General features: G+C 37.2%; 3 protein-coding genes across 6 annotated transcripts in view; 1 reads left to right on the top strand and 2 right to left on the bottom strand.

Annotated features, from left to right (window-relative positions):
• Positions 1-298: 298 nt before the first annotated feature.
• LOC127654157 (caspase-8-like) lies at positions 299-8,939 on the top strand. The gene is made up of 10 exons (XM_052141197.1): positions 299-406; positions 2,619-2,923; positions 3,962-4,061; positions 4,352-4,502; positions 4,591-4,652; positions 6,650-6,671; positions 6,821-6,888; positions 7,524-7,638; positions 7,725-8,229; positions 8,339-8,939. Exons 2-10 carry the CDS (start codon positions 2,625-2,627, stop codon positions 8,469-8,471), a joined length of 1,455 nt encoding a protein of 484 aa, XP_051997157.1. The 5' UTR covers positions 299-406; positions 2,619-2,624; the 3' UTR covers positions 8,472-8,939.
• Positions 8,940-11,009: 2,070 nt separating this feature from the next.
• On the bottom strand, positions 11,010-15,678 carry LOC127654158 (caspase-8-like). Its single transcript, XM_052141198.1, has 6 exons — positions 15,623-15,678; positions 13,505-13,823; positions 13,371-13,408; positions 13,175-13,280; positions 12,462-12,960; positions 11,010-12,302 (listed from the first exon to the last, which is right to left on the bottom strand). Exons 2-6 carry the CDS (start codon positions 13,815-13,817, stop codon positions 12,173-12,175), a joined length of 1,086 nt encoding a protein of 361 aa, XP_051997158.1. The 5' UTR covers positions 13,818-13,823; positions 15,623-15,678; the 3' UTR covers positions 11,010-12,172.
• A 3,580-nt stretch (positions 15,679-19,258) lies between these two features.
• LOC127654184 (disintegrin and metalloproteinase domain-containing protein 23-like) overlaps positions 19,259-21,833 on the bottom strand; it is a 30,344-nt gene continuing 27,769 nt past the window's right edge. For 3 of the 4 annotated variants that reach the window (XR_007971903.1, XM_052141244.1, XM_052141245.1), the window contains one exon: positions 19,260-21,015. Coding sequence is in view for 2 of the 4 variants with exons in the window: in XM_052141244.1 (XP_051997204.1) it covers positions 20,970-21,015 (46 nt within the window). In the remaining 2 variants the exon portion in view is untranslated. Of the gene's footprint in view, positions 21,016-21,833 lie in introns of all 4 variants that reach the window. The other variant, XR_007971904.1, reaches the window with a different exon arrangement.

The following is a 21,833-nucleotide window of genomic DNA, read 5'->3' on the forward strand; positions in this document are numbered from 1 at the left end:
TATATAGACCATTTATTTTAATCAACATATTTGTCAAATTGTAGAGGATATAATCGCACAATAGCGCATTTCTTTATTATTCCATGACTCAAAGGTAATCTCCACAAATCCGTAAAAAAATAAATAAATAAATAAAAGACCAGACAAAGTGCCTCTGTTTGTTCCTGACAGGCAGTAGATGCCTTAACCCCGCCCCCACTCCCGCCCTAATCCAATGCAGGCTGGTTCCTGTCAGGAACAATCAGAGGCACCTTTGTCCTATCGTGGTAAAACCAGTTCTGAGCTCATTCGCATGTCACTTCCTGGTTGAATCTGAAACTGAAATGTCGGTCAATTATCGCACTAGATTTTGGTTCTGCGCGTGTTTACGTTCTTTTCATCTCATTTGAACGTTACAAATATTAAGGTAAGATGAGTTTTGAGCGTTTTAGTTGATTGTTGTAGTTTGTATGTCTTATTGTGTGTCGTTACAACGGAGGAAAGTTTTATATCATCGAAGTTAAATTGTGTAGTACTTGACGAAACGAAACTAATTAATTTCCGTTCTTAACATAAATTTTTTTAAGTATTGACGGTATCCTGAGGCATGATATATTTAATCTAAAATTATTTTAAACAATAATTAGTTAAACTCTTGTTGCATGCAATTTGACCTCATTTTAATACATTGAATATTTGTACTTAAAACAACAACAACAACAACAACAAAACACCGCTGGACTATTTGTTAAAATAGAGAGAGGGGGGTAAAAGCTGCATATATAACATAATATGCTTACATCTTGATGTTGGGGAAAATGGGCATGTCATGGGCATGTTGTTTGTCAAAAACTCAATTCGTGTCTCTTCGGAGGAAACTCTGAAATTGTGTGCTATTTGGGTTGCATTTGAAGACCTTCTGTGCAGTTTTCCCATTTGTCTTATTTTAGTTCCTCATAGAGTCAATAAGACTGTTTACTTTCCCCACCTTCACTGTGTTGCTTCTATACATGTATGTATACAGATGAGGTCAGAAGTTTACATACACTTAGGTTGAAGACATTAAAAAAACTTTTTTTAACCACTTAACAGATTTCATATTAGCAATCTATAGTTTTGGCAAGTCGTTTAGGACATCTACTTTGAGTATGACTCAAGTCATTTTTCCAACAATAATTGTTTACAGACGGATTGTTTCACTTTTAATTGACTAAATCACAATTCCAGTGGGTCAGGAGTTTACATACACTAAGTTAACTGTGCCTTTAAGCAGCTTGGAAAATTCCAGAAAACGATGACAAGCCTTTATACAATTAGCTTCTGATAGGAGGTGTACTGAATTGAAAAGAAATTGTGGACCTCCACAAGTCTGGTTCAGCTTTGGGAGCAATTTCCAAATGCCTGAAGGTGTCACGCTCATCTGTATAATCAATAGTATGCAACTATAAACACCATGGGACCACACAGCCATCATACCGCTCAGGAAGGAGACTCATTCTGTCTCCTAGAGATGAACGTAGTTTGTGTGAAAAGTGCAAATCGTTCCCAGAACAACAGCAAAGGACCTTGTGAAGATGCTGGAGGAAACAGGTAGACAAGTATCTATATCCACAGTAAAACAAGTCCTATATCGACATAACCTGAAAGGCTGCTCAGCAAGGAAGAAGCCACTGCTCCAAAACTGCCATAAAGAAGCCAGACTACAGTTTGCAAGTGCACATGGGGACAAAGATCTGACTTATGGAGAAATCTCCTCTGGTCTGAAGAAACAAATTTTGAGCTGTTTGGAGTTTAAATGTATTTGGCAAAGGTATATGTAAACTTCTGACTTAAACTGTACATACGCTCAAACATACATATACAGTTTAAGCATAGATAATTAATTTCAAATATTCTTTCAAAGGGTTTTGCCCTCTTTTGTTGAATATCTGCTGTTCATTCAGTCTTTGATATTTTAACCCTCCTATTGTTAAGAAACGGCTCCCTCCTTTTGTCCTTCGGGTCATTTTTGACCCGTATTGAAAACCATTAAAAATGCATAAATTCTTGATTAGTGTACTACGGCACTCAAGACCCCCTTAAAGAAATATGATAATATACAGGATGTTAATGGAGTAACAGCATTTTTAAAGATAAAATTGTTTTTTAAAAAACATTAGCCATATATGTCTCAAAATCACTTTTGGCATTTTAAAGTCAAGTAATTTTTATTTGTGTAGCGCCTTTCACAACACACTAAAAACGTACAAAGAAGTATGCAGTAACAGAGAATTATGCTGTCCTCATTGTGTGAATTAAATGAATAATGTGATTGAAATCATGCCTTAAAAATGATTGTCTTTTGGTCCCCGGTGAGGAACACAAAAATCCTTAAGATATTAGATTATGGAGAAAAGTAACCTTGGGAGAAACCAGTTCCCCACTGGCTATAGTATCTATATTACAACCATTATTAAAATATTCTGCTTGTTGGAATTTGTATTTCTCTTAAACATTTATATACAAAAATTATGATTATTTTGTCTCAACTTTTAGTTCCAGTTCCAAAATCTATGCAATATTTATTATAATGTATTCTTTACCTGTCTCGGGTCAAAAATGGCCCTGTTACATTTTTCATGTACTCACTCACTGTGCAGCTCAACATGGATCCTCTGAAGCTTCATGAGATTGACGAGGACTTGACAAGTGACGAAGTGGCTCAGCTGAAGTTTCTATGCATGGACCTAATTCCTAAGAAGCGAATGGAGACCGTGAGTGACGCCAAAGACCTCTTCATACGCCTGGAAGAGCAATCAATGCTTGATGATGCGCTACTCGTGCCCGAGCTTCTGATGACTATTAGACGGTTTGACTTGCTTGCCATCCTGAACACATCCAAAGAGAAGGTGGAGAGGGATCTGTGGCAACGTGACCCCTCTAGTAAAGGTGTCTCAGCCTACAGGTATGAAGAGAAGTCTTAACTATGTAGACTGTAGGTGTAGATTTCTTAGCAGATGTTGGAGTGTGTAACACCAGAATCATGATGTTGAAGAATCCACTATTCATTTTGGGCCTGTTCTTAGTGTTTAAAATCATTATGTAGCCTAATAGAGACAAGCGCACTGGCTGTTTAAAGGGACAGTTCACCCAAAAATGAAAATTCTCTCATCGTTTACTCTCCCTCATGACATCCCATATGTGACTGAGTTTCTTCTGCAGAACACAAATAAAGATTTTTAGAAGAATTTCTCAGCACTATAGGTCCATACAATGTAAGTGAATGTTGACCAAAACTTTAAAGCTCCAAAAAGCACATAAAGGCAGCATAAAAGTAATCCATATGACTCTAGAGGTTTAAGCCATGTCTTCTGAAGTGATCCAATCGATTTTGGGTGAGAACAGACACAAATTTAACTCTATACATCTTGCCATTGCAATCTCTTGCCACAATCATGATTTCAAGTTTGATAACACTTTCTAGCGCTTGATGCGCATTATCGAGCTTGAAATCATGATCGCCAAGGAGACTGCAGATGTCAAGGTTTATAGTGAAAATTAAGTTACATTTTTGTTTGTTCTCACCCAAAACTGATTTAATCATTTCAGAAAACATGGATTTAACCACTGGAGTCGTATTGATTGCTTTTATGCTGCCTTTATGTGCTTTTTGGAGCTTCAAAATTTTGGTCACCATTGACTTGCATTGTATGGACCTACAGAGCTGAGATATTCTTCTAAAAATCTTCATTTGTGTTTTGCAGAAGAAAGTAAGTCATGCACATCTGGGATGGCATGAGGGCAAGTAAATATGAGAGAATTTACATTTTGGGGTGAAATGAACTTTTAAGCAAGATCTACATGAATCTACTGCATTTACAGAAGTAGATTAGCAGAGATAATGTTATAGAGAGTAATATCTATAACATCGTTTTTTAGAGAAAGTAACGTTTCTTTGATCTCGCATGGTCCGTGCCCTTTTTTGTTGTTGTTCTCGTTACAGAAAGATGCTGTTTAGATTGTCTGAAGACTTGACTGAAGAAAACCTTCATGCAGTAAAGTTCCTTTTGGAACTTCCAAAAGCAAAACGTGGAGCTTCTTCTGTGAGTTATATAAACATGACCTTATAAAAGTGTGAATTCCATGCTATTTATGTGAAAGGTGAAATACACTTTGTGTATGTAATTGTCATTTTGACTGCATAAACTAACCATTAACACAGAAGTGCATAGGAACAGTTTTATTATTTATAGGTTAAATATTTAAAGGTTTAATGGTTGTTTTTGTAATTCCGTTGTTTGACTGCTAGTTACTTTGACTTTGACCTGTTATGATGAAACAGTGTTTTCTATGCGAACTTGCCAAGTCTTCTTATTCTATTTGAATCATACAGTCATTTCTAGACATTATGATTTATATGGAAAAGCAGCAGAAGCTTGGAGAAGAAAACCTGGATGAACTGAAAGATATTCTGTTCAAATGTAACAAACATCTTGCCAATAAAATCGAGGAGTTCAAGAATAAGCATCAAGTCCTCAATCAAGGTGACAGATTTAACAAATAAAACAGCAAATCAAAGGTCTCATTTATCAAAACATATACAACAACTTGTTTACCTTTTTTGTCCAATAGGAGGTAGACATCCTCTACAGGAAGTAACTAATCATGAGTTCCCCAGAGGCTCCATTCCTAATGTAAGTATGCAAAGATCTGCAGGTACAGTGGGTCCAAAAGAGTTCTCATTGAAATCTGGGATTCAAAATCTAATATAAACCTGGACAAAAAGAAACATTGACAAAGATATAGAATGAAGAATGATTTAAGATTTTGCTCTAATTTAAGGACATTAATAAAATAAGCACATTCGTGGCATAGCATTCTTGGATGCTGTTTGTCTCATCACAATTGTACAGAGTGGTTATCTGAGTTACTGGAGACTTTGTCAGTTCAAACCAGTCTGGCCATTCTCAGTTGATCTCTCTCATCAACAAGGCGTTTCCATCCACAGAACTGCCGCTCACTGGATGTTTTTTGTTTTTGGCACCATTCGGAGTAAATTCTAGAGACTGTTGTGCAAGAAAATCCCAGAAATACTCAAACCAGCCCGTCTGGCACCAACAATACATGCGATTATCTATTCAGCCAATCGTGTGGAAGCAGTGCATAAAATCATGCAGATACGGGTCAGGAGCTTCAGTTAATGTTCACATCAACCATCAGAATGGGGATAAATTGTGATCTCAGTGATTTGGATCATGGCATGATTGTTGGTGCCAGATGGGCTGACATCTGGGCTGGCAGAAGTCTATTGTAACTCATATAACACTCTACAATTGTGCTGAGAATAATATCATCTACATATCCGCTACGTGTTCTACAGCGCCATGAGTCCGCTACGTGTTCTACAGCGCCATGAGTCCGCTACGTGTTCTACAGCGCTATCAAGTTCATGTTGCAATGACTGCTTTTACTTAATTTAACATTCTTCATTTATTATCTTTTGAAGAGAATGTTTTGTTTTTGTGTAATGATTATGCTTATAGTGACTTTTCTAATAATGTTAAGAGACATTTTTTTATTTTTATTTTATTCTCGTGATGAAAAAAATACATTTTAAAGTGTGTGTTTATTTATATATATATATATATATATATATATATATTATTATTATTATTATTATTATTATTATTATTACTTTACAGGGTTCCCACATGTCCTGGAAAACCTGGAATTTTGCAATGCAGTTTTCCAGTCATGGAAAATAAGTAAAATGCCTAAAATGTCCTGGAAAATATTTTAGTATAATTAAACTGTTTAATAATATAATAAAAAGGTTTTTATAACATGTAAAAGTATTGATATAGTGCAAAAAGTTCTCGCTCCAACACTGCTATAGTGTCAACAAAATATATAATAATAATAATTAATAATATAATTATATTAAATATATAATCTGCATGTGCTGCATGCTTTAAAAGGAATGTGTGGAGCTGGCTGCTCGTACGGTGAAAACACCTCATCATGTGTGTCAAGAGTGCTCTGAGTGTGTAGTACATGACAGTGAGCACAGCACTGTGAAGTGTGCAGCACATGCAGACTATATATTTATTTTAATGAAATTGTAGCTTTTTTGGGATTAATAATCACGCTGAGTCATGTAGCCAACTGAGGTGCGGAACTACTGTCAAAAACACACAGAAACATCAAAATAACAGCTCGTTTTTGGGAAACAAAGATCACGTTTAATGTAACTAAATAAGAATAATAAAAATGTATTCAAGCAATTTCTCACATCTGGGATGTTCTGTTGTGCAGCACTTTATTTGATAAAAATATCTTCAGTGTTGTTTCGGATGATGCTGCGAGGACTTTGTAGAAAAGAAATTCATTAGATAAAAAAATTATGCAATAGTTAAATATTTAATTAATTAATTAAACGATTATATTATCATTTGATTGAAGTTTTAATTTTGATTAGACACTATTTTGTGAATGAAGTTGAATTAAACTGTCGAATATGGAATTTTGGAAAAATAACCTTCTAATAACCACAATTTTAATGACCTCTCGTGCGGCACAAAAAGTGTGCCTTGAAAAGAGTGGGAACCCTGATAGAGTTTAAATGCATTAAAATAAATAGTCTAAATTCACACCTGTTGTTTCTTTCCTGCATATTCTGGATTCAACACAGTATGAAGAGACCGAGATGGAACGTAAGTCATACGCACACACAAAGTTTCAAAGCATTACTGACCAAAAACCTTTTTTGTACATGGGTAAGAGGCCAAGTGCCCTTAGCAATACATAATATGGACATTACTGTGCTTTCCTTATGTATCTTTTATACATGTTTCATCTTTAGGGAGAAGAGGCTCTTCTGTGAGTGAAGGTCTTGTTACCGATTCAGATACTCTGCCCAAAGAAGAAGAGGTAAAAAAAGACAGACTGCACCTCTTTCAATCTATTCCCATAATAAAATTGTTACCTTTTTAAAGGAATAGTTCATTCAAAATGAAACTTTTTCGACGATGTTGCTGCAAATTGGCTTTCTTTTTTAATGCAGAACACAAAAGGAGATCCTTTAATGAGTATTGTAGGTTGTCTTTTCAATATGATGGCAGTGGATAGTCTCTCATTTTAAAGCTTAAAGTACCCAAAAGTATCCTCCGTCATATTCCAAGTCTTCTGAAGACGTACAATGGTTTTGTTTAGAAACAACCCACAATTTTAGGCACATTCAAAGAAAATTATTGCGCATGAGAGAAGTTCACTCGCAGAATGTACGTCGTTTTTTCCGTTGCGTGAACGTGCTAGCCACTGGATTTGTGATGTTCACGAAAACATCTTTCATGTTCCACATATGAAAGAAAATCATAGGGTTTTGGAACATCATGAGGGTGAGTACATAATGAACTATTGGGTGAACTGTTCCTTTAACTGGTTAGCAGTTGCAAGTTTATAGCGACAGACTGCTTGAAACACGACTCCTATATTACTCGTGTAGTGACTCTGGGCTGAAAGCTTTCGAATTTTGTTCTGTAATTTGTTTTGCATTCATGTCGCAGGATTTGTGTTATTCCATGAACCAACGGCCTTTAGGATACTGCCTAATCATCAACAACTACAACTTTAAAGAAAAGTCCTCATTGCGCAACCGGACCGGCACGGATAGGGACAAAGGTATTCCACACATCTCCATTACTTTATTGATCGCATATGTATTTCTAATAAAATCAGACTCCCACATTAACTCTTGGTTTCATTAGAGGAACTCACGAGAGTGTTTCGCAAAATGCATTTTCTGGTTGAGTTGCGGGACGATCTGCTAGCCTCAGATATCCGAGATGTGATAAAGGAGTTTACACAGAAGGATCACTCTGCAATGGATGCTTTTGTCTGTTGCATCCTTTCCCATGGAGACAGAGGCACAGTGTTGGGCATAGATGGCAAAGAGGTTGCAATCCGTGACCTCACACTGCCTTTCGCTGGATGCCGCTCACTAGTGAGCAAGCCCAAGCTTTTCTTCATTCAGGCCTGTCAAGGTAAAGATCCCCAGAAAGGAATGTGGATGGAGGATGGACATGTGGACACTACAGAAGAAGAAACATATGAGGAGGATGCACGTGCTGTAGCACTCCAGAGTATCCCTATAGAAGCTGATTTTCTCATTGGAATGGCCACAGTGGAGTACTACCAGTCCTTCCGCCACATCAAAGACGGGTCCATCTATATCCAGGAGCTCTGTAGGCAGATGGACAATTTCTGTCCCAGGTGTGTTTGAATTCATGCGTCTTGAATATCTAAGAGATTTGAATACTGGTAAACGTTTTTTCGATGGATCCACAGAATTATCTTCATGTGTGCATATTTTCTATTTCAGAAAAGAAGATATCTTGTCCATTCTGACAAAAGTGAACCGTGAAGTAAGCTCCAAGGTTTTGAATGGCTACAACAAGCAGATGCCTGAACCTCGGTACACCCTCACCAAGAAACTGGTCCTTCCTATGGACTGAATGTGCCTGTCTGTGACAGAATATGACTTTTAGTTTCTGGATCAATACTGGAGAGTTTCTCTGTTACTCAGACTCTGTGGTACTGCTTAAGGGGAGGGTGAGAGCTCTTTGGTGCCATGGATTGATTTTTGTGTCTCTCTGGTGTCAATAAACTGAGACGATCAGCCAAAGTTTACTGCTCAGGGAAATAAATGTCAGTAAAAATTCTTGTTTAAAGAGAAAACAAAGTAAGAACAATAAACACATTTATATTTGGCACTAGGCACAAGGATTTGTATACCTGCCTAATGTTTTAGATTTGATTGCTTTGCCAAAAATCTGCATTTACAAATCATGTAATTGGATGATTTAAAAGTTATTTTGCTTAAGTGGATAGTTCAAAACAAAATGAAATATTCTCTCATCATTTACTCACCCTCATGCCATCCCAGATGTGTGTGACTTTCTTTCTTCAGTAAAACACAAATTAAGATTTTTAGAAGAATATTTCAGCTCTGTTGGTCCATACAATGCAAATGAATTAATAGGTGTGGGTGAGAAACAGATCAGTATTTAAGTGCTTTTTTACTCTAACTCCACTTTCACTTGTAAATCTGAAAATCACATGTGTTGCCTGTTTAGTGTCACTTTCACATCTGAAAATGAAAGTGAAAGTGGAGATTTAGAGTAAAAAAGGACTTAAATATTGATCTGTTTCTCACCCACACCCATCATAGCACTTCAGAAGAGCTGGATTAAACCACTGGAGGTTTATGAATAACTTTTATGTTTCCTTTATGTGATTCTTTGGAGCTACAAAGTTCTGGTCACCATTCACTTGCATTGTATGGACCTACAGAGCTGAGATATTCTTCTAAAAGTCTTCATTTGTGTTCTGCAGAAGAAAGAAAGTCAAACACATCTGGGATGGTATGAGGGTGAGGAAATGAGAGAATTTAAATTTTTGGGTGAACTATCCCTTTAAATCATTTGTATGTCCTTTAATCATACGTGTAGATAATAAATTAATAAAACACCCCGAAAGGTGTCATACCTTTTTTATGATTTTTATTATTTCCCTTCAGTCCAATTTCAATGGCAAGTTTTCTTTTTGTGCCAAAAACAATAAAAAATGTAAATTTTCACCCTCTTATCTGACCCTTCCATAAAGACATCAATGTAAACGCCCACTTTCTTACTCAACGGTTGCAGGTTTGCATTCAGATCTTATTTACAAAGTCTGACGTGACATTGTTACAGGTTCGGGTCAAGTTTCTGAACTTTGAATTCACATTGTTGTTGATGTGTACATGTGGGCCGGGTTGTCGAGTAACAGGATACAAGTAACGGGATTACGTATTTAAAATACAAAATATAAGTAACTTGATTCCACCACGGCTACAATTTAAATAATTGGTAATTAGAATACAGTTACATTCAAAAAGTATTTGGATTACATTACTGACCTTGAGTAATCTAACGGGATACGTTACAAATTACATTTTACAACATGTAATCTGTAATCTGTAGTGGAATACATTTCAAAAGTAACCTTCCCAACCCATATATGTGGGCAGTCTACTGTTAATGAATTTGGTATTCTGCCATATTGTAGGAAATCCTTTAACAAGTGTATTAATTAATGTAGTAATATAGGCATATATGTATCAGACGGGAACATTACCGGATAAGAAAGCTTGAACTTTTGACCTTACACCGCAGTATGCTAAACTGAGGAATTGAGGTGATTAAAGGCACAAGGGAGAGACGTGTGTCTCAGGTGATGCCTACCTGCATACAAAGTGTCCTGGATACCCCAGGGAACACTTACAGCATCTCCAACATTGCTGCAACTGTTACTGTAAATAGCAGTTTGTTTGGATTTAGTTTTTGATTTGATTAACTGAGTTTTATTATAACTTAAAAGCTTTTTATTGTTGCGTCTACTTCCTGAGATTGTGATTTATCTTCAAATAATTGACCACAAGGGAGTCTTTATTTGTCATTTCTTGAGAGAACAACTGAAGGCTCCTGAGGTTCACTACACTCGAACCGAAACACTGGCCCTTCCTATGAAGCGAGTACCCTGATTTGACTCCGGCATGACCTCGAATAGTATCTGTACAGTATGTATCCTAAAAGACTGTTTAATGTGACTGCTCTGGTTTGACCTCTCTTGGAACTTGACATGTGTATGTCACTTAGGATAAAAGCATCTTCTAAATGACTAATTGTACCTCTCCACTTTTGGGGTTTACGGTCAGAGCATTGAGAAGCTGTGCACTGTATTGTGTTTTGTTTACATCCTCCTCATATGTCATTTGTGTAGATATGTTGTTTATTTATTTGCAAGTTTTGCATCAGTTGTTGTACATCTCTCGTTGTATTCTTTAAATCTCTCCACACACTTCCAGATATTCACATCAGTTCAATTAATCATGTAGATATTTGTAAATATCCTTTTAGTTTTTTTTAGATGACAAGTGCCTCATTAAAGGGACAGTTCACCCAAAAATGTATCTTTTCACATGATTTACTCACCCTCATGTCATCCCAGATGTGTTAGACACAATGATCTCATGGATCAGGGAACTTTTGCAGTGTAAAGTGACAAACAGGTGTTTAGGAAAGCCATGTGGTAGTTTTTGTTACTATTTAGTGATTTGGGAAAAAATTAAATCAATGGAGAATCAATTTATCCCATTGTAACCTACTTTTTGTTGCCCTTATGTGGATTTTGGAGCTTCAAAGTTTCAGCACCCATTCTCTTGCATTATATGGACCTACAGAGCTGAGATATTCTTCTAAAAATCTTAATGTGTGTTCTGCAGAAGAAAGTCAGACACATCTGGGATAGCATGAGAGTGAGTACATGATGAGAGCATTTCCATTTTTGTGTGAACTGTCCCTTTAATGATTACTCAACAGTATTCTGCTGTTGTGATAGAGATTATAGAGTATGTTTGAGATTCACATTTGCATCAGCTAAATATTGCATAGAAGAAACAACCACAAAATTAAGCTCAAGCTTTCAGGTAAGCTTTATTAATGTGTATAATCGATCAACAGATACAGGGCGGTTACAGGGATACGTTACAAAGGAATGTGTCTGTGTTATTGTTTACATGCTTTGTTCAGTATATTCAAGCCAGCTGTGTGGACAAATACTTGAATGTAATTATATTTGAATTTTGCTGACACTTTATTTTTCAATGAGAAAATGCATACTGCCATAAGCAATTATCCATCTGTTGGTCAACCAGATAGCATGTTTATGTGTTGACTATTTATTGCCATGACTGTAGGTAATATAAAGTAAGAAGTATTTCTTTGTACATTCAGTAATGCACCATGTTGTAAAGATTATTGTATTATAAAAATTGGATGACTTTTTTATTCATGAACAAAACAAAACATAAAGAACATTTGTAAAATAAAAAAATGCACTGTAATTTATTATAATCATAAATCATTATAAAATGTGGCTCATGATTCCCTTCATGTAAACAGTTCTGGTCCTGATTTGCACAAAAATGACAACTTTTAAGAACACTTTCACAAAGGCTCAGCTATTGGGTTTTTCCCGAGATTCCCTCATAAGTGAATTTACAAAAACACGAGTCAGATTAGAAAAGATAAAAAAAGTTTCATCTAGCCAAATTACATAACACGATCACCATTAGGGCATTACACGGTATGCACAGCAGGAGGTTTCAGTACTCTTAAGCAGACACAGGAAGAATCAGTTTCTTCCTCATTGCGACTTCCTGGACGGGCATCTGTTTGCAATTAATTCCCTGACGGCTGACGTCATCATTCACGCAAAGCAGGATTGTCTGTAAGTCTGTACCCCTGGGAACGTAAAAAATAAAGGACTTTTTCATTAATGCCATTTAGCGCACATACTTCGTGTTTGCATAACTTTGTCTTGTTCTCTATTTTGCATCCTCGATATTATAATAGAGAGAAAAACACTGCATGAAGAACGTGGGAGAAATGTTACAAACTTACTGTGGACAATGCTTCTTTAGCTGTTGGCAAAGGGACTGAATAAACCAGGAGCCTATTTCTGGCTTTCTGTAGGAGTAGTGACCTTCAGTGGTCGACCTGGCAATCAGGAAATCTGAATCGGCTGGGATTGAGATTTCAAAGCCGTCAGCGTCCACTTCAATCTCTGATTCTGCTCCTTCTGGACCATCTGCTTGGACTTTCACAAGACTTTGATTCTTTTTTCCACGACATGCCTGTATGAAAAACACTTTGGGCTTGCCAGCTAGCCTCTGGCAGTTAATGCCATTGAAAGGTTCACGTATTTCATCAACAGTGACAACACGACCGTCAGTTCCATAGACTCCGTCCTTGCTGCCATGGCTGAGGACGCAGCATATGAAGCAGTCTCCATCTACTGTCTTGCCCAGGTCCTTCAGGAGATCCTGCATTTCAGCAGCAGTTTTATTCCTGTGCACCACCACCTCAAACGCCAACCAGCGGAAAACTTTGTCGAGAGATTCTGAGGCACAGGGTGAAAGAAACAATTGCATTTCGTAAAATAATTCATTATTATTCAGGATTTCAATGCCCGTTGTCAAAAAGTAACATGCAAATCGAATTATTTCACATCAAGCACAATACTTGACAATGCAGTTTACTTAACGTTTAACATAATTGAACATTTTCATCTACCTAAATATCAATTACAAAAATGTTGGAAAAAACAAACAAACCTTGGTCCTCATCTGATCCATTCCTTTCATTCATGGTTGCAAAATGTACATTGTTGAAGATTACACAGATACCGCGTGGAATTTGCGTTATTTTGTATTGTCCCAGCTGGAATAAAAAAACAAAGACAAATCAGTGTAACGGCACATACTTGACTGGCATTTGCTGGAACGTGAATCTTTAAAATATTACAGTCACCTCTGAGGTCTCCTGCAGTGGATATTTCAGGCTGGTGTCTGTGAAACAAAAGAAGACGTTTAAAGCAACGTCATCACAAGACAACAGACAGTGGCATCATACCAGCTGGTGAGTGGTTAGATAGGGGGATTTACCCTGTGCATTGGCTGAGGGAGCAAAAATGGCATGACACTTCAACATCGGAAAGGTCTCCAGAATACTGTCCTGTCTTAAGAGGTCTATGAATTTGCAACAGGTTTCGTCTCCCTTGCTCAGGAGTTTGTCAAGTAGGTCGATGATCATCTTCTCTCTGTTCTGGACGTCTCTGATGTTCCTGTACTCACGCTGAGTAAGAAGCTTCAGCTGCTGCACATGCTGCATGATGATGTCGGCCTCTTCACATAAAGTCTCCACGAGGAAGACCTTATTTTTGACAATCCTGTCACGGAATTCCTGTTTTGTGGCCATGGTTCACTGAAGGAGAGAAGAGTATGGAGATTTAGGTTTTCCAACTTGGGTCATTCCAACAATTTGGGGAAAATTATTATTCTGAAAAAATATTTATAATCTTTAATTTCAACCGATTACAATTACAAAAAGTCTTGGTTAAAAGAGTTTTACACTGATAATAGAGTCCAGTGACTTATTGTCCAGCCAGTTATAACTGTGACCTTTAATTGAGTTAAAGGAATATTCCGGGTTCAATACAAATGAAGCTCAATCGACAGCATTTGTGGCATAATGTTGATTACCACAAAAATAAATTTTGACTCGTTTATCCTTTTCTTTAAAAACAAAAACTAAAATCGGGTGACTCCAGCCAGGACTCCTAAGCAACCAAATCAGCCCGGTTGCTACAGAGGGTAGAGTCACATGGGGTAACCTCCTCATGGTCGCTATAATGTGGTTCTCGCTCTCGGTGGGGCGCGTAGTGAGTCGTGCGTGGATGCCATGGAGAATAGCGTGAAGCCTCCACACGCGCTAGGTCTCCGCGGTAACGCGCTCAACAAGCCACGTGATAAGATGCGCGGATTGACGGTCTCAGGCAACTGAGATTCGTCCTCGCCACCCGGATTGAGGCGAGACACTACGCCACCACGAGGACTTATTGGGAATTGGGCGTTCCAAATTGGGGAGAAGAAAAATGAAAGTGAATGGCAGCCAATTTTTGGAGGGTTTAAACACAGAAATGTGAAGCTTATAATTTTATAAAAGCACTTACTGTACATTAATTCTTCTGTTAAACGCATAAATTATCTGAGATGTAAAGTTGTTTAATTTGCCATTTTTACATTTATTTTAGGGTTTGTTGATGGTAACAAAGTTGTAAAATTGGGTATAACTTTACACAGAAAAGGTTATTAAGTGATTTTATCGCATTAAATCATGTTAACATTCATATTGTTTACATCTAGTGGCTAAACGTTTGAAACAGTATTTTAACATTCAAAAATGGACCCCAAGTGCCCCCACTGTCTCCTCGATCTCTGCTTTTTATTTAGAGACTGAGGAACGAGTCAACGTCATTATTTGTGCTATAAATGCATAAATATTCCTTTAACTAGAGGTAACATCAGCCATTCAGCAAACATGTGTACATAAATGTATTTATATTGTGATGCTAGTGATATATCAGGCGTAACATGTCCTCTCTGTTCCGGCAAGATACAGGGTACATTTAGCTTATTTTAACGATGAAACATAAAGATACTTATAAAAGTGTGTTTCGTTTTCAAAATGATTACAAAGCCGAAAGGCCAACGAATGACCCTTTAGATAATGTTTAAATGCAGAGCATGTTCAGTCAATTAAATTGGTCATATTCACTTACAAAGATGTAACACATATAGCAAACTAAGAGTTAATAACATAATAATAACAACATATAGTGCTGACGTTAAATTAAACTCCTCTTCATTCATGATTTAGTAACACAAAGAGCTCGTGTGTGTAAGTGTAAACGTCCTGTTCCACACAGGCTCGATGGGAACTGAAGGAGTTTGTCATGTTACCGTGTTCAGGCAAGTCACTGTCGATTTTAATTTGCATTTAATTTGCCACGAAATCGCAATTTTATAGAAGAATCAGTGTTGATAGATCAGTTTGATCTTAGTTTGCTTTCGTTTTCATTTCATTACAATATATGCTGAAACTGTCTGGAATAATTTTAGCACAACTTCAATTATTTCTACACATTTGACAACGTTGATCTTCACGCTCGCAATCATGAGCGTGTAGCAGCAGAATATATTAATTTATTACAGTTTTCTCACCTTCGTTGTTCCCGCTCAGAACTCATGAACACGATGATGGCTGTAGGGTTGCCAGATATTCAGGGTTGCAGATATTCAGGGTTGCCAATCCTTGTGTCTCTGCCTACAGGGATGCTAAGCTCTAAACTGCTTAGTTCTGGAAGAAACGATTTTTTTCATGACTTTTAGAAATGTTCTATTGTCACATTGGTCCAGAGGGTGTGTGACATTGTAATTTTGTGATTTCTGGCAAAGAATTAAATATTATTTAGCTCTGAAATGGACTGACTCTTTTTAAAAATGTTTTTCGCAACTTAAAGATAAAAAATGTATGTCAAAATTTCAAGTTTGGCTGGAGTGTTCGAATCCTTTTTGGGGCCACTGTTTATAATATTGTATTAATTACATGCATGATAGTATGTGTGCTATGATTTTTTTCAGCCATCCTGGAAAGTCATTGACATCACTGGCCTCCAGTGCTCGACACGCTTTGCTGACTTGACATGAAACCAAGTGTGCCGCACAAGCCCTCAAAAGTGAAGCCAAAACGTCTCGATCGCCAAAACCCCGCCTCCCCATGTTATTCAACGGGACTGAGACCAACTAAACAATTCAATTACACTTCACATATCTTTTTTCCAAAGATAGTTTCTGTCATTTACTGTAGTTTCTATCACGTTTATGTAAATTTCAAGTGTTTGTTTTCAAAAATAAGTTTGTTTTTAGTTATTTGATACTATAAAAACAGTGCCGTGACATCATGATTGACAGCTGTGATTGACAGGTTCTCTGAGCGAAGTAGACACTGAAGCACCAACTGACTTTTTTCGGGATCTTCGGAGGACTGAGGAGATTGGAGCTTTAAATTGAATATCTAAATTTCTATAATTAATTATTTCACACCGTCATAAGTCAAAAGTCAAGAGTGCAGGGGCGTGTGGTTGCGACTGATTCAGCGAGAGTGAGGGCGGGGCAACTTTTGGGGCAGTTTTAATTTAAAATCCATAAAATCCATCCATTTCTCTTGCCCATTTGGAGGCCTCCTGTTGTTGTAGCTGTTAGAAATAATATCCAAATAATCAGAATTGACATCACAAATATGAGAAATGAAGTCACAAAGTTACGAGATCATGTGCATAATGCATTGCAAAAGAGACAACAATGTACTACGATTAGCATACGAAGGAACTGTTAGTGCACAGGAGGGAAACAGCTCAGATCTCAGTGTTGCCCAGAAAGCAATGAAGGATCAGCAGAGAGTTAAACGGTGGGCACTCTTATATAATAATAGTAACTTTGGGTACAGAAAATCAGCGTGTGAGACCATTGTGTATATGTTTGAACATATGGAACACACTTTATGCATGTTTATGTCTGCCGTTGAATACATATTTCTGTGTTAGTGCTTATTAAGTTGGGTTCTTGTGATGTCAGGCTCTTGGGAGAAGGAGTTTCGGGAATGGAGAGTTGCAGCCCAGTCAGAGCATGATTCACTGGAGGATTAATGCAGTGAGCTGAAAACACTGATGGAGACACTGAACCAACATAACCAGCATCTGAAGTGCGAACTGGAAAGAGTCAGACATGTGAGATGGGGGATGAGTGTGTATGTGTGTGTGTGAGATAGGGAGAGAAAGAGACAGAAGCATGTTCAGAAATGGCATCCTATAATATCTACTGTTTTTTTTTTTTTTTTAAATAGTTGAATGCATTGTCAGAAATTGACTTATTTTATTAAGTATGGCCCCTGGAATTGTTTTTCAGAGTCACTACCTTTAATAGGGCATATATTCACTTCCACACAAAAATCAGATAAGGGCATCATAAAAGTAACCCATAAGTCTCCAGTGGTTTAATCAATGCCTTCCAATTGGTTTTGGATTGCTTTTATGCTCCCTTTATGTGATATTTGGAGCTACAAAAGTCTGACCACCCTTCACTTGTATTGTCTGGACCTACAGAGCTGAGATATTCTTCTAAAAATGTTAATTTGTGTTCAGCAGAAGAAAGAGAGTCAAACACCTATTAGATGGCATGAGGGGGAGTATGTACTTTAAGGGTCCATTGTTTTTACCATTCTAATAATGACAACTTCAATAACAAACATGCTTAATTAATCCAGTATATGCTTAAAGTAAAATAATAATAATAATAATAAAAAGGGTTGGAAACATTGATTTCTGAACACATGCTTGCTTCATTTGTTTAGGTTTGACTCTAGCCATATAATAACATATATTTCCCTATTTCTGCTTAGGTTGTGCTGTCTTTTTTTGATACCTCATCATCAGGACCTGGATGTCTGCAGAGAAAGATGCTGATGCTGGCAGCGGAGGGTGTCAGAGACTCGGTTTCTCACATGGTCATCTCTGTGAGGTCCAATAGTTTGGCATGATGGCAGCCGATTGCATGTTGCAAATAATCGCTTTCACGACCAATAGAATCAAACTTCGAACACAAACCTCATCACAAGGTTCATCATAATGATAAATGCTCCCAGTGGGCTTTTGATGGTTGCAAAGCCATTTATAAGAAATTATATCGGATTTGAAAATAAACAGTTTGCAATTTGTTTCCCATAACTATGCAGTGTATTTATTTTTAGCATATGTTGAATTGCAACATTTGATATTTATATGGATAATGTAGATGTGACATTGGTTAATCAGGGTTCCCGCTCTTTTCAAGGCACAATTTTCCAAGACATTTCCGGGATATTTTAATGTGCCCAACAAGTGTAATATTTAAGCAAAAACACATGCATAAATTTAAATAGAGGTTTTATTTTGGAGTTTCTCACCTTCAGATAAGCAGTTTGCTCCATGGCCCAGCATGATTATTAACATGATTTAATTAAATAAACACATAGTCTGTATGTGCTGCACACTTCAGAGTGATCGCTGTCTCTGTCATCTCACACTCAAGAGCGCGTGTGATGATCACGTTGAGGTGTTTTCACGGTCATTTTGAAGCGCGCATCACTTGCAGATTATTTATTTATTCAATTAAATCACAGACATTTGTAATTTTCGCAATTTTAGTTTGATTAATTGTGCATTTCAACATGAATCTTTGTCCAGATATGTCATATTCCATGACATTCTGCATTTCTTTTTAACAGATTCCGTGATTCCATCCATGTTTTCCGCATACTACATGTGGTCACCGTGGTATAAGCAGACTCTGATTGTTACATTATTTAAAATGTATTCACATCCCCTGGTTTGAAGGCCGAATCACCACGCTACCAACTAAGGGTGTGAAGTTGTTGTCAAAAAAATCTGTGGTCCGACCAACATCATTGTCTATAATATCATTTTAGTGATTTGTGGTTAACACAACAGCAACTTTGGAATGAAAAATCTTATTTTGTACTATATCAATACTTAAAGTATTTCATCAGAGCAAAGCAGACATGAAAACAGATGAACAGAGAAAGTATGGGACAGGGATTCATTCATGACCGATAACTGTTGACGTTGTTTCACAATGCGCAGACACGGGCATTGACAAAACAATACAAATTTGTGAATTTGACTCCTATTTCAATGTAAAAATAACCTTGCTAGCAACACAGTTAAACAGTTTTATTATGCTAAAATAAGTTCCAGGACAAATAATTATTCTCCAGGACATTTAGGTTTTGGAAAACAGCATTGCAATATTCCAGGATTTCCAGGACACATGGGAATACTGTTAATATGTGATTTTTATATCAATTGTAGATTTTTAATACTATATGCGTTGGATCTTTTTGAAAAACATGATTTGTTTACTTAAGAAAGTCTATCGGATAAAACATGAACATAATAAAATCAAATCTAAACAGATCTAAAAGGACACATTAAGTGTCTACACTAAGTACATACATACAAAATATATAATAATCTCAAAGAGGAATGTTTTTGTCAACGTGTTCTTTATTGTCATTATTTTATTTGTTATGGCAATGTTTTCATGGGAACATGAGATGGTTGTAAAAGGGGTCAAGGTTAGGAAGATGCGTCAAAAACCTGATGATGTAGATCAGTGATGGCATAGAAAAACACCCTCAGTTTCTGCTCTTATTACATTAGCATTGCCCAAAATTAGAGCTCCATCTACTTCAACAGCCCCATCCTATTAAAACCAATTAGTGCCTAAATGATCGTGTCCCACACAGATGATAATGACATTTGTATTTTAAGAAGCTGAGATTTTCATAGAAACATTCATTTTAAGTAATCCGAAGCTTAATATAATGTCAAACATAGATGGCCGAGCATATAAAAGACTGCCTTATTAATGATCTGTTAGCTAGAGATCAATTTCTCACTTGAGAATTCTTCACCAAACCTTACGGTTTGTGCAATGTGTCCCCTTTGCATAGTAAGTAAATGTTAACTGTTTTCCTTTGACATGCAGATACCTTGAAAAGCGCAGCAGGCTGTGTGGGCTCCGCCCCCAGTGCAATTACATCATGCAGCTCTCTGATTGGCCAGCAATGGCATTCAGGTCAGGGCAGTCCTACAGGGCCCAGCCAGTATAATAGTTTTTTAGTTTTTTCTAAGGGGAACAGTAATTGACGTCATCAGGCATATACAAGAGTGTGTGCCTCTACTGAACTACAGTTTATAGGTGATTTTGTTATGCAGCACTATAAACTGCTGGCCAATAGGAACCATTTTTTTCTTTATTGTTCGGGTTTCCTTGTTTTTATTAATACTACAGAAAATACCTGCAATATAACATGCTGAAATAACAAAACAAAACAAAAAAACGTTACATTTATGCCTTGAAATGTTTGTCTAAGAAGATATGAGTCCCTCTCATCTCAGTGGTCAAGTCAATTCAGCCCCTCGAAACACACATACCATACATAGGTTACCCCCCTACTGGAACTGTGACCTATGTGACTATTCTGATACATGTTTGTCTCCAAATCATTCTTATTTGTACTGTTTTTACATTTGACAATATTCATTGTTATGTTCTTCTTGCATTGGTGTCCCTCCACTGCCATGCGAGGTCCACAGCTGAAGCTGGTCATGCCAGGAACGGATCCGGAGGTCAGGGGGTGCGTTAAACGGGAAGTAATGCCCCGATGAGTGGAGTACCATCCACTTAGTTATCTGGTTTACTAATAGCTCCGTGTGGATGCTCAGGGTCAGTGGGCAAAGGAACAGGGGCAGCTCTAGAGAAGCAGTTCTATGTGACTTCAGATGAAAAATGTTCAATCGTTCTGTCTCTATCGTCTTTTTCTTTCCTTTGTTTATTCAAGTAATGCTAACACTGTCAGCAGAGGTGTTAGCAGCAGGACAATGTACAGTCCAGCAGGTTCTGATAAAACCCAAGGGCACGCTAGGCAAGGATGCAGTTCTCTTAGCCTTTAGATGGCACTGGCGTTAGGGTCATATCGTCTTTTCTTGACATTTCTTGGTGATAAGTACAAATAGGACAAAACAGAAGAGAGTAGGGGTTAGTGCAGGCAATGCCAGACATGTCAACATACAACTCTGCTGCCCATCTCAGGCCTGATACCACCTTAACCCACAGAAACCATGCTGAAACGTACTATTTCCAAGAAAGTGCCATCATTAGTTTCTTAATCTGGTAACACTTTACAATAACGTTCTATTCGGTAACATTAGTAAATGCATTATGTATCATGAACAAACTAACAATGTATTTTTAACAGCATTTATTCGTAATGTTAACACATTTGTTCACTGTTACTTCACAATGCATTCACTGATGTTAACTAATACAACTTTGGATTTCAAAAATGTATTAGTATATGCTGAAATGAACATTAACTGAGATTAATAAATGCTGTAAATGGTTCATTCATGTCAACTAATGTTGTTAACTTATGTAAACATTCGTAATCTTATTGTAAAGTGTCACACTTAATCCTAATCAAATGTTGTTCTAAACCCGTGTGACTGTCCCTCTTCCGTGGAACACAAAAGGTGAATTTCTGAAGAATATCCTCCTGTCCATTCTTTGAATGAAGAGTGGGGCTGTCAAGCTCCAATATGACAAAAGAGTGCTTGATAAGACTCATGCATTATTTTCCAAGTCTTCTGAAGACACACGATAGCTTTGTTTTAAAGTCGGTGTCACAGTAGTCCTTTTCTTCTCTGATTTTCAGTCGTTAGCTTCATTGACATAACCACGGGCCAGTCGGAGGGAATCAGAGCTTGTGTCTGCCAGCAGGAGTGCATTAACCTTATATAACCCCACGTCCACA

This window comes from Xyrauchen texanus, chromosome 13, assembly GCF_025860055.1.
Source record: "Xyrauchen texanus isolate HMW12.3.18 chromosome 13, RBS_HiC_50CHRs, whole genome shotgun sequence".
NCBI lineage: Eukaryota > Metazoa > Chordata > Actinopteri > Cypriniformes > Catostomidae > Xyrauchen > Xyrauchen texanus.

Bases quoted from the DNA above. Each gene is read 5' to 3' on its own strand.
- LOC127654157 (XM_052141197.1), top strand. From the start codon at position 2,625: ATGGATCCTCTGAAGCTTCATGAGATTGACGAGGACTTGACAAGTGAC. The intron at 4,062-4,351 runs GTGAGTTATATA...TGAATCATACAG, and splicing joins CAAAACGTGGAGCTTCTTCT to TCATTTCTAGACATTATGAT. The intron at 7,639-7,724 runs GTATTCCACACA...TGGTTTCATTAG, and splicing joins CGGCACGGATAGGGACAAAG to AGGAACTCACGAGAGTGTTT.
- LOC127654158 (XM_052141198.1), bottom strand. From the start codon at position 13,817: ATGGCCACAAAACAGGAATTCCGTGACAGGATTGTCAAAAATAAGGTC. The intron at 13,409-13,504 runs GTAAATCCCCCT...TTTGTTTCACAG, and splicing joins TCCCTCAGCCAATGCACAGG to ACACCAGCCTGAAATATCCA. The intron at 13,281-13,370 runs GTGACTGTAATA...TTTTTATTCCAG, and splicing joins CACTGCAGGAGACCTCAGAG to CTGGGACAATACAAAATAAC.